At 42.4% G+C, this 15,043-nt stretch overlaps 1 protein-coding gene across 1 annotated transcript in view; it reads right to left on the bottom strand.

The window, feature by feature from the left end:
• Positions 1–15,043, bottom strand: part of loxhd1b (lipoxygenase homology PLAT domains 1b) — a 388,496-nt gene that overhangs the window by 250,519 nt on the left and 122,934 nt on the right. The window contains exon 9 of the mRNA XM_059989781.1: positions 2,824–2,904. Coding sequence (XP_059845764.1) covers positions 2,824–2,904 — 81 coding nt within the window. The remainder of the gene's footprint in view (positions 1–2,823; positions 2,905–15,043) is intronic.

Below are 15,043 nucleotides of genomic sequence, written 5' to 3'. Positions count from 1 at the left end.
TTGCTGTATATAAATGATTTAGATGATGGAATAGATGGCTTTGTTGCTAAGTTTGCAGATGATATAATTGTTGGAGGGGCAGATAGTGCTGAGGAAACAGGTAGGGTGCAGAAGGACAGACAGATTAGGAGAATGGGCAAGAAAGTGGCAAATGAAATACAAAGTTGGAAAATGCATGGTTATGCACTTTGGTAGTGGAAATAAATGTGCAGACTATTTTCTAAACGGGAAGAAAATCCAGGAATCTGAGATGCAGAGACTTGGGAGTCCTTGTGTACAACACTTTAAAGGTAACTTGCATGTGGAGTTGGTGATTAGGAAGGCAATTGTGTTGTTAGCTTTCATTGCAAGAGTTCTTGAATACAAGAGCAGGGATGTGATGCTGAGGCTCTATAAGGCACCGGTGAGGCCTCACGTTGAGTATTGTGAACACTTTTGGGCTCCTCATCTTAGAAAAGATGTGTTGGCATTGGAGAGGGCCCAGAGGAGGTTCAAAGGATGATTCCAGGATTGAAAGGGTTATCATACGAGGAACATTTGATGGCTCTGGGTCTGTACTCATTGGAATTCAGAAGGATGAGCAGGAATCTCATTGTCTAGGCCTTTCAACATTTGAAAGGTTTCAGAGTAGATGTGGGAAGAATGTTTCCTATGGTGGGAGAGTCTAGGACAAGAGGGGCACCCTTCCAAAACAGAGACACGGAGTAATTACTTTTGCCAAACAGTGGTGAATTTGTGGAATTTGTTGCCACTTTCAGCTGTGGAGGCCAGATCATTGGGTGTATTTAAGGCAGATTATTCATAGGTTCTTGATTGGACAGGGTATTGGAGGTTACGGGAAGAAGGCTGGGAACTGGGGTTGAGGAGGAGATAGAAAAAAGGATTGACCATCTGTTCCTCAAGATTCAAGATTGTTTAATGTCATTTCCGGTACACAAGTGTAAAGGAGAACAGAATAATTGTTACAATGGATCTGGTGCAGCACAAAAAAAACACAATAAGATAAAGAACACAATAATAAAAAAACACACAATAAATATAAATACATCAACTAGCTTATATACACAGATAGATTGTATATCCATAAAGTGATGCTAGGGATAGGAGTGTCTGTACATAAGGTGACTGACAGGAAATGATAAAGTAGTGGTGGTTGGGTTAGTGGGTGGAAGTGTTAATCAGCCTTACTGCTTGGGGAAAGTAACTGTTTTTCAGTCTGGTGGTCGTAGTGTGGATGCTACATAGCCTCCTCCCTGATGGGAGTGGAACAAACAGTCCATGAGCAGGGTGGGTGGGATCCTTCATGATGTTACTGGCCTTTTCTGACACCTTTTTGTATCTACGTCCCTGATGGAGGGTAGGCTGGTGCCGGTGATGCGTTGGGCAGCTTTGACTCCCCGTTGTAGAGTCTTCCTGTCCGCTGCTGTACAGTTTCCACACCACACAGTGACGCAGCTCGTCAAGATGCTCTCTGCTGAAAATCCCGAACTTAGTACTTGACAGACTGAATTCACTCTGCAGGACCCGCTCTCATTCCTACCGATGCCATTGGTATCGACGTGGACCATGACCTCTGGCTACTCACGCTCCCAACTGTGCACCATTGATACCGGCTACAAAGTCCTGAGCAGAGATAGCTGACACCTGTATCATTACGATTCTCACAGAGGCTATTCAGCCCACTGAGTCCATGGGATCTTGGAGCAAATGCCCCTACATACTTCCCTAGAATGTATTCTTCCTCAAATACCCATCAATTCATCTCCACTCCATTATGCCATCCATCTTCTCTAGAGCTTTACAGACATTGGTCATGTTGGGTCATTTCCACGCTGGGGGTATTGTGAGCTCATTGGTGCCCCTTATCAAAGAAAGGATGTGTTAGCACTGGAGGAGGTTCATGAAAATGATCACAGAAATGAAAGGGTTAATATATGAGGAATGTTTGATGGCTCTGTGACTGTACTCACTGGAGTTTAGAAGAATGAGGGGGGATCTCATTGTAACCTATCAAATATTGAAATGCCTAGACACAGCGAATGTGGAGAGTACGTTTCATATAGTTGGCAAGTCTCAGACCAGAAGGCACAACCTCAGAATAGAGGGATGTCCATTTAGAACAGAGATGAGGAGGAACTTCAGTCAGAGAGTGGTGAATCTGTGGAACTCATCACCACAGACAACAGTGGAGGACAAGTCAGTGGGTACTTTTAAAGCAGAGGATGATATGTTCTTGATTATTCAGGACATCAAAGGTTATGGGGAGAAGGCAGGAGAATGGGGTTGAGAGGTATAATTAGTCAGCCATGATGGAATGGTGGAGCAGATTCAATGGGAAAAATGATCTAATTCTGTTCCTATGTCTCATGGTCTTAGGGCAATTTATAGAAGTCAATTAACTTATCAGCCAGCATACCTTTGGGATATAGGAGGAAACTGGAGGACCCAGAGAAAATCTACAAGGTCACCTTTCACACAAGGTCAGGACCAAATCCAGGGCACCAGAACAGAGCAGCAACATTCCCAGTCACAGTACCAGAGCTGGTGAGTCGCCAATCACAGTGCACGTCTGAGGGCATTTAATGCCCCCCTGGTGGAAGACATCTAATGTGAAAAATAAGCAGAGTGGAAAATATAAGTAGGCCAAATGGCCTGTTCCTGCACCTACTGTCTACTGTCTATTATATGAGAAGAGGGCAGGAACGGGGTACTGATTGTGTATGATCAGCCATGATCACAGAGAATGGCGGTGCTGGCTAGAAGGGCTGAATGGCCTTCTCCTGAACTTACTGTCTATTGTCTATTGCAGGGGTGTGTGAATACCTTACTTTCTTTAGTGGGCCCACATTGTTGGTCTTGATTCGGAAAACATCAGTTTTGTTCTTTTCAAAGGCTGTTCTGCACCTGCAAAGCACACACCAGTTGAATGGAAATTCATGAATACAACGGAACTATCACACAATTTGTTGTAAACTCATGCAGTCTTTACCAAAAAGAATGCAATTCTTGGCTGTATCTCCTGCTACCCCCAGGAATGGTGCATTCATGAAAGCCCAGTTTATCAAACCAAATAACTAAAGCAATCTTCCAGATTTTCACTCACCTAGTATGTGGAAACTAGTTTAATTTTGTATTATGTTGTTTCATTCAGAAAATTCTACCTTCTCAAATTTATTATCTCCAATAAAATAAAGACAATCTAATCTGTCAGAGTTAAACAAAACAAAGGTAATACCCAGGTCTAACTAACACCAGTTTCAGCCTATTTACATCACCAAAGTTTGTACCAGACTCAGCCACAGGAGATTCTGCAGAAGCTGGAAATCCCAAAGCAATGCACATAGGATACTGGAGGAACTCAGCAGCTCAGGCAGTATTTATGGAGGGAAGTAAACCGCTAACATTTTGGGCCAAGACCCTTCATCAAGAGTGGAAAGTAAGGAACCAGAAATTAAAATTGTATTCCTTCCCCTTCCTCCACACACCCCCCAACTTCTTATCCTGACTTCTACTCGGTTCCTCTGCCTGACCTGCTGAGTTTTTGCTAGTTGGCTCAGCGCTACATTGTGGGCCAAGTGGCCTGTTAAACCACAAGACCATAAGACAGGAGGAAAATTTGCCCATTCGGCTCATTTCCAATTTTGCCATTCCATCATGGCTGATCCTGGATCCCACTCAACCCTATACACCTGCCTTCTTGCCATATCCTTTGATGCCCTGACTGATCAGGAAACAATCAACTTCTGCCTTAAATATACGCACAGACTTGGCCTCCACCACAGTCTGTGGTAGAGCATTCCACAGATTCACTACTCTCTGGCTAAAAAAAATCTCTCTTTACCTCTGTCCTAAAGGGTCGCCCCTCAATTTTGAGGCTGTGCCCTCTAGTTCTGGATATCCCAACCAGAGGAAACATTCTCTCCACATCCACCTTATCTGGTCTTTTCAACATTCGGTGATTTTAATGAGATTCCTACACATTCTTCTAAATTCCAGTGAGTACAATTAATCTGCCAAATACTCCACATATGTTAACCCCTTCATTCCTGGAATCATGCTCATGAACCTCCTCTGGACTCTCTCCAATGACAACACATCCTTTCTGAGATATGGGACTCACAACTGTTGACAATACTCCAAGTGCAGCCTGACTAGTGTCTTATAAAAGCTCAGCATTATCTCTGCTTTTATATTCTATTCCCCTTGAAATAAATGCCAACATTGCATTTGCCTTCTTTACCTCAGACTCAAGCTGTAAATTAACCTTCTGGGAGTCTTGTACGAAGACTCATAAGTCCCTCTGCATCTCTGATGTTTGAATTCTCTCCCCATTTAGATAACAGCCTGCACTATTGTTCCTTTTATGAAAATGCAGTATCATACATTTCCCAACACTGTATTCCATCTGCCATTTTTTTGCACATTCTTCCAATTTGTCTAAGTCCTGCTACAATCGCATTGCTTCCTCAGCACTACCTTCCCATCCACCTATCTTCATATCAACCGCAAATTTTGCCATAAAGCCATCAATTCCATTATCTAAATCATTGACAAACAATGTGAAAAACAGTGGTTCCAATACAGACACCTGAGGAACACCACTAGTCACCGGCAGACATCCAGAAAAGGTCCATTTTATTACTACTCGCTGCCTCCTGCCTGTCAGCCATTCCTCTATCCATGCCGGTATCTTTCCTGTAACGCCATTGGGTTTTATCTTGTTAAGCAGCCTCATGTGTGGCACCTTATCATATGCCTTCTGAAAATCCAAATCAATGACATTGAGTGCAGCGTTCCCTCCAGCATTTTGCGTGTATTGTACAAGACACAGCAATATACAGCATTCAAAGTTCTCAGCTGTTGGCATCTGGAACAGTGATTTCTGGGCTATGGGACTTCCTGATGACAACTTTCTTCTACCCTGTCCTGGATTAACATGCTTACTGACTCTCATACTAACAAGCTCTGCACCCAACTTTGCCTGTAAGGTTACTGTTACAAGTGAACTGAGACTTGTGTTTGGATGGATACGTTCTCTCATTCAGCATCTTCTCCAACAGCAGGACAACCTTCTTCACATCAATGGAGAGAAACAGAAAGGAACAACTAGTCATATTTTCTGAAAAGCAGCTTCACGTTCCTCAAGGACAGGCATTCCCAACCTTTCTATGCCGTGGATCAATAGGACTAAGCAAGGGCTCCTTGAACCCTAGGTTGGGAACTCCTGCTCCAGAACATAGAACATTACAGCAAAGTACAGGTCCTTCAGCCCACGATGTTGTGCCAAACTTATAATCTAATCTAATGACCACAGTCCATCAGACTTGTGAGCAGAATTAGGCCATCTGGCCCATTGAGTCAGCTCTGCCATTCAATCATGGCTGATCCTTTTATCCTCTCCTCAGCCCCACTCCCTGGCTTTCTCCTCAGCTTTGATGCTGTGTCCAATCGAGAACCTATCAGGTCCTGCCTTAAATTCACCTAATGATCTGTTCTCCACAGCTGCCTGTGGTAACAAATTTATTCTGTTTTAAATGGATATCCTTCTATCCTAAAGCTGTGCCCACTCGTCGCGACTCAGCCACCGTGTGATACATCCTTTCCACACCTACTCTGTCGAGGCCTTTCAACGTTTGTAAGGTTTCAATGAGATCCCCCCTCATCCTTCTAAATTCCATCAATTACAGTCCCTGAGCTATTAACCTTCTCCAATGCCAGTACATCTTTTTCTTAGATGGAGCCCAAATTTGTTCACAACACTCAAGCTGAGGCCTCCCCAGTGCCTTTTAAAGCCTCAGCATCACATCCCTGCTCTTGCATCCTAGAGCTCTTGAAATGAATGCTAACATTGCACTTGCTTCCCTCACTACTGACTCTACCTGCAAATTAACCTTTAGGGTGTTCTGTACAAGGACTCCCAAGTCCCTTTGCATCACAGGTTTTTGGATTTTACCCCCATTTAGAAAATAGTCCGTACATTTAGTTCTACTACCAAAGTACATAGGCATGCATATTCCAATATTGTATTTTGTTTGCCATTCTCTTCTCTATTCTCCTAATCTGTCTAAATCCCTCTGCAGCCTTCCTGTTTCCTCAACACTACCTGCCCCTTCACCAATTTTTGTAACACCTGCAACCTTTGCAACAAAGCCATCTATTCTATCATCTAAATCAGTTATGATATACAGCAAAAAAGCAGTCCCATCACCAACCCCTGTGGAACACCACTGGTCACTCAGCCAACCAGACAAGGATCCTTTTATTCCCAGTCACCGCTTCCTACCACTCTGGCAATGGTAACTGTGTTAGTAACTTTCTTGTCACACCATGGGCTCTTAACTTGGTAAGCAGCCTCATTTGCGGCACCTTGGCAAAGGCCTTCTGAAAGTCCAAATATACAACATCCACAACATCCCCTTTATCCATCCTACTTGTAATCTCTTCAAAGAATTCCAACGGTTTTGTCAGGCAAGATTTTCCCTGAAGGAAACCAGACTGACTTTGTTCTATTTTGTCCTGTGTCGCAAAGTACTCCATAACCTCATTGTTAACAATTGACTCTAACATCATCCCAATCACTGAGGTCAGGCTAAATGGTCTATAATTTTCTATCTGCTGCCTTCCTCCTTTCTTAAAGAGTGGAGTGACATTTGCTATTTTCCTGCTCTCTGGCAGCAAGCCAGAGTCCAATGATTTTTGAAAGCTCATTACTAATGCCTTCACAACATCTACCACTATCTCTTTCAGAACCCTAGGGTGCAGTTCATCTGGTCCGGGTGACTTATGTAACTTTAGGTCTTTCAGTTTTTTGTGCATCTTCTCCCTTGTAATAGTGACTGCACCCACTTCTCTTCCCTCACACCTTTCAATACTTGGCACACTGCCAGTGTCTTCCACAGTGAAGACTGGTGCAAAATATTTAGTTCATCTTCTTGTCCCCTGTTATTACTTCTCCAGCTTAGTTTTTTACTAGTTCTATATCCACTCTCATCTCTCTTTTATTTTTTACATACTTGAGAAAGCTTTTAGTATACACTTTGATATTATTTGCCAGCTTGCTTTCATATTTCATCTTTTCCCTCCTATTAATTATTTTAGTTTCTCATTGTAGATTTTTAAAAGTTTCCCAATCCTCTGTCTTCTCACTAGTATTTGCTTTGTTGTATGCCCTCTCTTTTGCTTTTAGATTAGCTTTGACTTCCCTTGTCAGCCACAGTTGTACTATTTTACCATTTGAGTATTTCTTTGGTTTTGGAATGCATCTATCCTGCACCTTCCTCATTTTCCCCAGTAACTCACACCACTGCTGCTCTGCTGTCATCCCAGCCTGTAGGTCCTTCCAATTTTTACTTTGGCCAACTCCTCTCTCGTACACTGTAATTTCCTTTACTCCACTGAAATACTGCTATGTCAAACTTTACTTTCTCCCTGTCAATTTTCAAGTTGAACTCAATCATATTGTGATCGCTGTCCCCCTAAGGTTTCTTTTACTTAAGCTCCCTAATCATCTCCGGTTCATTACAGAACACCCAATCCAGTACAGCTGATCCCCTAGTAGGCTCAACAACAAACTGCTCTAAAAAGCCATCTCATCGGCATTCAACAATCTCTCTCTCTTGAGATCCATTTCCAACCTGATTTTCTCAATCGACCTGCATGTCAAAATCTCCCATGACTATCATAACACTGCCCATTTAACACACCTTTTCTATTTCCCATTGTAATCTGTGGTCCACCTCCCATCCACTGTTGGGAGGCCTGCATATAACTGCGAAGAGGGTTCTTTTACTCTTGCAGTTTCTTAACTCACGCCACAGGGATTCAACATCTGATCCTATATCACACCTTTCTACTGATTTTATGCCATTCTTTACCAGCAGAGCCACACCAACCCTTATGCCTACCTTCTTATCCTTTGATACAACATGTAACTTTGGACATTCAGCTCCCAACTACAACCATCCTTCAGCCGCGATTCAGTGATGGCCACATCATACTTGACAATCTGTAACAGTGCAACAAGATCATCCACCTTATTTCTTATACTCCATGCATTGTGATATAACCCTTTGAATACTGTATTTGCTACCCTTTTTGATTGTGCATCCCTAATGCACTGACACCCTGCTGGCTGCTATTATGTCCTATCATCTGCCTGCCCTTCCTGACAGTCCAATTGCATGCTATCTTTGCTTTTTTACTATCCATTCTATCATGAGTCCCTTCACCCAGTTCCCAACCCCTGCAACTCCCACCAAGTTAGTTTTGACCCTCCCCAACAGCTCTAACAAACTGACCCTCCCACATGGCCCTCCATACTTCTTTCATCTATGTGCCTATTTCAGAATCTCTTAAACGTTCCAACTTATCTGCCTCAGAGTATCCAACACACACCTACCAATCTCTGTATAAAATCCCCCAATACATTCCTCCAATCAACTTACAATTCTGCCCTCTTGCATTAGCCATTTTCACCCTGGGAAAAAGTCTCTGTCCATCCACTTGATCTATGCCTCTTATCATCTTGTACATCTCTATCATCATTTCTCATCCTCCCTTGCTCCAAACAGAAAAGCCCTCAATGACTCTCCTAACCTCATAAGACATGCTCTCCTGTCCAGGAAGCTTCCTGGCCAATCTCCTCCACATGCTATCTAAAGCTTCCTCATCCTTTTAATAACGAGGTGACCAGAGGCAATCTATGCTCTAAGACATGTTGTCTAACCCACAAAAGCAAGGTATGGAATCCACAACTTAACATAGTGAAGTTACTGAGAGTTTCTGGCATGAACAAAACAAGTTTTAGAAGGGTAGATTTTGCCTCTGGGTTCTCTTTGTTCCTTTTCAACTCTTGATTGCTTTAGACTTGGTACAAACAACAATCAATCTATAAGCATTCCCTGAATCAACATGAATCCGGTTAGAGCCATTGCAGAGGTAGCCAATGTTAATCACTCTTCAGATTGGACTCCTTTTTGTCCCATCAGAAAGTCCTGTCTGTAACAACTAGACAGACAAAAGAGTTGTTATTTCCCACGATCAGTTTGTAAAAGAGTTGTAATGAGACAAGCACCTTTAGGTCAACTAAAGCATGTCCAGTTACTTCTCCAGTCTCTCTAATATAACAATTACAGCACGGAAACCGGCCATCTCGGCCCTTCTAGTCTGTGCCTAACGCTTACTGTCACATAGTCCCATCGACCTACACTCAGCCCATAACCCTCCATTCCTTTCCTGTCCATATACCTATCCAATTTTAAATGACAATATCAAACCTGCCTCTACCATTTCTACTGGAAGCTCATTCCACACAGCTACCACTCTCTGAGTAAAGAAATTCCCCCTCATGTTACCCCTAAACTTTTGACCCCTAACTCTCAAATCATACCCTCTTGTTTGAATCTCCCTTACTCTCAATGGAAAAAGCCTATCCATGTCAACTCTATCTATCCCCCTCATAATTTTAAATACCTCTGTTAAGTCCCCCCTCAACCTTCTACGTTCCAAAGAATAAAGACCTAACTTGTTCAAACTTTCTCTGCAACTTAGGTGCTGAAACCCAGGTAACATTCTAGTAAATCTCCTCTGTACTCTCTCTATTTTGTTGACCTCTTTCCTATAATTCGGTGATCAGAACTGTACACAATACTCCAAATTTGGCCTCACCAATGCCCTGTACAATTTTAACATTACATCCCAAATCCTATACTCAATGCTCTGATTTATAAAGGCCAGCATTGCAAAATCCACCACTACTCTCTGGCATCTCCCATCCAGCCACTGTTGAATCCATTTTACTACTTCAATATTAACACTTAATGTTTGAACCTTCCTAACTAACCTTCCCTATGGAACCTTGTCAAAGGCCTTACTGAAGTCCATATAGACAACATACACTGTTTTACCCTCGTCCTAGTATCCTCTTCAAAAAATTCAATAAGATTTGTCAAACATGACCTTCCATGCACAAATCCATGTTGACTGTCCTTAATCAGACCCTGTCTATCCAAATAATTATATATACCATCTCTAAGAATACTTTCTATTAATTTACCCACCACTGATGTCAAACTTATAGGCCAATAATTGCTAGGTTTACTCTTAGAACCTTTATTAAACAATGGAACCACATGAGCAATACGCCAATCCTAATGATGCAACCTTGAAACAATGAAACCTACCGTAGTAATTTGACATGAGATTCCTCACACCAAGTCAATCATGACTTAAGAAGCAACAGTTAAACAGATGGAAACATCGAAATTCCTTCACTTGATTAATATCCAAATCTGAAGTATATAATCTATGTAAAAAATCAATCTAGCTTTGTTTCAAGATTACTTAGGGTCTTAGATTCATAGAATACTAAAGAACAGAAACAGGCCTTTCAGCGCATCTAGTGCATACTGAACTATAATCTACCTAGTCCCATCAACCTGAACCCATACCACAGCCTTGTAAATTTTCTTTGCACTCTTTCAATCATTGATATCTTTTCTGTAGGTAGATGACCAGACCTGCACCCACCAACATCTTATACAACTTCAACTTAACACTCTCTTCATGACCGTATCTACCTGTGATGCCACTTTTAAGGAATTATGGATCTGTATTCCTAAATACCTCTGTTCTATTGCGCTCCTCAGTGCCCTACCTCTCACTGTGTAAGTACTATACTGGTTTGCCCTGCCAAATTGCAAAACCTCACACTTGTCTGCATTACATTCTATCTGCTATTTTTCAGCCCCTTTTTCCAGGTGATTAAGACCTCATTGCAAGCTTTGATAGTCTTCCTCGCTGTCCACGTCACTCCTAATCTTGGTTGGTTATTTAATTAATTTCTTTGCAACACATAGCAGCCCTGAGGATATTGATATTGTTCTGATGTTTTTGGAGCTTTTCCACCATCATTGGTAATGTGCACAAATGGTCAGAGAGTTGTTGGTAACACTTACCTGCCTGGATTATGGCCAAACATGGATTTACTTTCAAACTGTTATTTATTAATTAAGTGAACACTTAAAAGAAAGATACATGTCTTTTTATCCCTCTTATCATGGTCCACATCTCCTGCACCCTTATCGGAGAGCTACAGAGATATGCATGATGAATTGGTGTAAAATTGCATGTATTCTTTTTTCTCCACGTTGCTGAAGAAAAATGACGCCTCTGGCAATGACCAGAAGGACCACAGAAGATTCATGGTGTTTCATCGTTTTTATCAGACATGGTAGCTCTCAGATTCCCGGCTGTTCTTCCAGCCTCAGTCTTCTGCCAACCAAATCCTGATAAATCCGTCTGAAACCTCATGCATTTCCTCAAAAACAAAACCTGAAAGTTCGAAGAGAAGAGAGGATAAATGCTTATCACTAGAACATTCCATACATCTTTTTCTATCCTCTTATCATGGCTTTAGGTGGCATGAATGTGAAAGACAATCTGAGTAAGAGTGTGTGATGTTTCGGAAGTACCATGGGTAGTACTTACAGGAGGCAGCGTCCATCATCAGTGCCAACCATGATCTCACTGCTACCATCGAGCAGGAGGTTTAGAAGCCTGACGTCCCACACAGCACAGAAACAAACACTTCAGCCTCTCTAGTCCATGTCAACCTGATCTTCTGCTTAGTCCCATCTACCTGTACCTGGGCTGTACACCGCCATACCCCTCCCATCCAAATGCCTATACAAATCCCCCGAAACGTTACAATTGAACCCACATCCACCACCTCTGCTAGGTTCCCTTCAACCATTTGGTTCTAAAAGGAGTAGGAAAGCTCAAAGAGACCAGAGATGAGGGCATAGGTCAGGAAGGATTTACATTTCCAGCACGCCAGTCCAATGGACTGGAAAATAAAATCAAGAGACCCTGCGCAGGAAAGAATGATGACTTATACATACCAAAGTAGGCAGCTGCTTTGGTTATCTCAACGATAAACTCTTCCCATTCCTAATGACGAATTTAAAATGGCCTTAATACACCAGGGGAGGAGGTTCTGGTCAATAATTCCCTGCTGTAGGCTGTTGCTGCTGTACACTACACTCACCAGATATTAATTTCCTGCCTGGAATGAGATTGTCAAAACGCATTTGGTGACCTGTCGCTCAATATCAGCAGAACAAAGAAGCTGGTCATTCACATTAGGAAATGGAGGGGAGTAAACGCCTGTGTCTGCATCAACTGTGTTGACGTTGAGAGGGTTCAGAGCTTCAAGTTTCTCCTAGTAAACATCATCAAAAGCATGTCCTGGTCCAACCAAGTAGATTCCATGGCCAAGGAAGATCATCAAGGTTTCTCTGGAGACCAAAGAAATTCAGCATGTCCCCAGTCATTCTTATCTTTATTGATACCCCATGGACAGCATTCTGTCTGGATGAATAATGGCTTAGTACGGCAACTCGAAGTTCAGCGTAATCTTATTTGTTATCAACGTATGACACTGAGATTCATTTTGTTGTGGGCATTCACATTAAATACAAGAAACACAATAGAATCAATGAAAGACCACACACAACAGGACTGGTAAGCAACCAGTCTACAAAAGACAACAAATTGTGCAAATACAAAATGAAAGAAAGGAGAAATAACAACAATAATAAATAAATAGGCAATAGATATTGACAACGTGAGATAGAGACCTTCAAGAGGATCCTCAACCTTTGTCCTGATGCCAGAAGTGAGAAGAAAGCACGTCCTGGATGCTGAGGGTCCCTGATGGTGGATGTGGCTTTCGTGCAACAATGCTCTGTGTAGATGTGCTCAGTGCTGGGGAGGCTTTACCCTTGATGGACTGGGCTATTTCCACTACTTTTTATAGGCTTTTCCATTTAAGGATATTGGTGTTTCTATACCAGGCCATGATGCAACCCGTCAATGTGCTCTCCACCACAAATCTGTAGAAGCTTGTCTATGTTTCAGATGTTATGCTGAATTTTTCAAACTTCTGAGAAAGTAGAGGTGCTGCATTTCTTTTTCTGTAATGGCACTTATCTACTGGGCACAGGACAGATCCTCTGAAATGATAACACTGAGAAATTTAAAGTTGCTGACCCTCTGCACCTCTGATCCCCCAATGAGGACTGGTTTATGTACCTCTGGTTTCCTCCTTCTGCGGTCAATAATCAGTTCCTTTTTCTTGTTGACATTGAGTGAGAGGTGGTTGATGTGGCACCACTCAGCCAGATTTTCAATCTCCCTCGTATATGCTGATTCGTCGCTTCCTTTGATTTAGCCAGTGACCAAAAGACATAGGAGCAGAATTAGGCCATTCAGCTTATTGAGTCCACTCCACAATTTCATCATGGCTGATCCCAGGTCCCATTCAACCCCATACATCTGCCCTCTCACCATATCCCTTGATGCCCTGATCAATCAGGAATCTAACAACTTCCACCTTAAATATACCCACAGACTTGGCCTCCACTGCAGTCTGTGGCACAGCATTCCTCAGATTCACCACTCTCTGGCTAAAAAAATTCCCCCTTACTTCTGTTCTAAAAGGTTCCCCCTCAACTTTGAGGCTGTGCCCTCTAGTTATGGATACCATCCCCACCCCCAGAAACAATCTCTCAGCATCCACCCTACCTCATCCTTTCAACATTCAGCAGGTTTCAATGAGATCCCCAAGTAGTCTTCTAAATTCCAGTGAGTACAGGCCCAAAGCTGCCAAGTGCTCATCATATGTTAACCCTTCATTCCGGAATCAGCCTCATGAACCTCCTCTGGACTCTCTTTCTGAGATATAGGGCACAAAACTGTTGACAATACTCTAAGTGTGGCCTGACTAGAGTCTTATAAAGGCTCAACATTATCCCCTTGTTTTTATATTCTATTCCCCTTTGAAATAAATGTGAACATTTCATTTGCCTTCTCTACGCAGACTCAACCTGTGACTCTTCTGGGAGTCTTGCACTCCTAATTCCCTCTGCATCTCTGATGTTTTAATGTTCTCCCCACTTAGATAATAGTCTGCAGAATTGCTCCTTTTACTAAAATCCATGATCATACATTTCCCAACACTATATTCTATATGTCTCTTTTTGCCATTTCTTCCAATTTGTCTAAGTCCTGCTGCAATCGCATTGCTTCCTCAGCACTACCTGCCCCTCCATCTATCTTCATATTATTCGCAACCTTTGTCTCAAAGCCATCAATTCCATTGTCCAAATCATTCACAAACAATGTGAAAAGCAGCGGTCCCAATACTGACCCCTGAGGAACACCACTAGTCACTGGCAGCCAACCAGAAAAGCAAACCCTTTTATTTCCACTCACTGCCTCCTGCCTGTCAGCCATTCCTCCAGTCATGCCAGTATCTTTCCTTTAATGCCAAAGGATTTTATCTTGTTAAGCAGCCTCATGTGTGGCACCTTATCAAATGACATCCACTGCCTCTGCTTTGTCCACCCTGCCTGTTACTTCCAAATTTGTCAGGCAAGATTTCCCTTCTCACAAACCATGCTGACTTTGACTTATTTTATCATTAGTCTCAAGTACCCTGAAGCCTCAACCTTAATAATAGGCTCCATCACTTTCCCACCACTGAGGTTAGGCTAAATGGCAAATAATTTCCTCTCTTTTGTTTTCCTCCCTTCTGAAAGAGTGGAGAGACATTTGCAATGTTCCAGTCCTCCAGGACCATGCCAGAATCAAATTATTCTTAAATGATCATGACCAATCTCTTCAGCAACCCCTCTCATGATTCTGGGATGCAGTCCATCTGGTCCAGGTGACTTATCCACCTCAAGACCTTTCAGTCTGCCTAGCACTCTTTCCTTTGTAAATGCAATGGCACTCACTCCTGCTCCCTGACACACTGCTAGTGTCTTCCACAGTGAAGAATGATGCAAAGTACCCATTAAGTTCATCTGCCATTTCTTTGTCCCCCACCACTACCTCATCAGCATCATTTTCCGGTGATCCAATATAGACTCTCACCTCCCTTTTACTCTTTATATAACTGAAAAAACATTTTGTATCCTGCTTTAGATTATTGGCTAGCTTGCCCTCATATTTCATCTTTCCATTCTTATAGCTTTTTTTG

Source organism: Hypanus sabinus, chromosome 14 (genome assembly GCF_030144855.1).
Source record: "Hypanus sabinus isolate sHypSab1 chromosome 14, sHypSab1.hap1, whole genome shotgun sequence".
NCBI lineage: Eukaryota > Metazoa > Chordata > Chondrichthyes > Myliobatiformes > Dasyatidae > Hypanus > Hypanus sabinus.
This window is presented reverse-complemented; position numbering and strand designations above follow the sequence as displayed.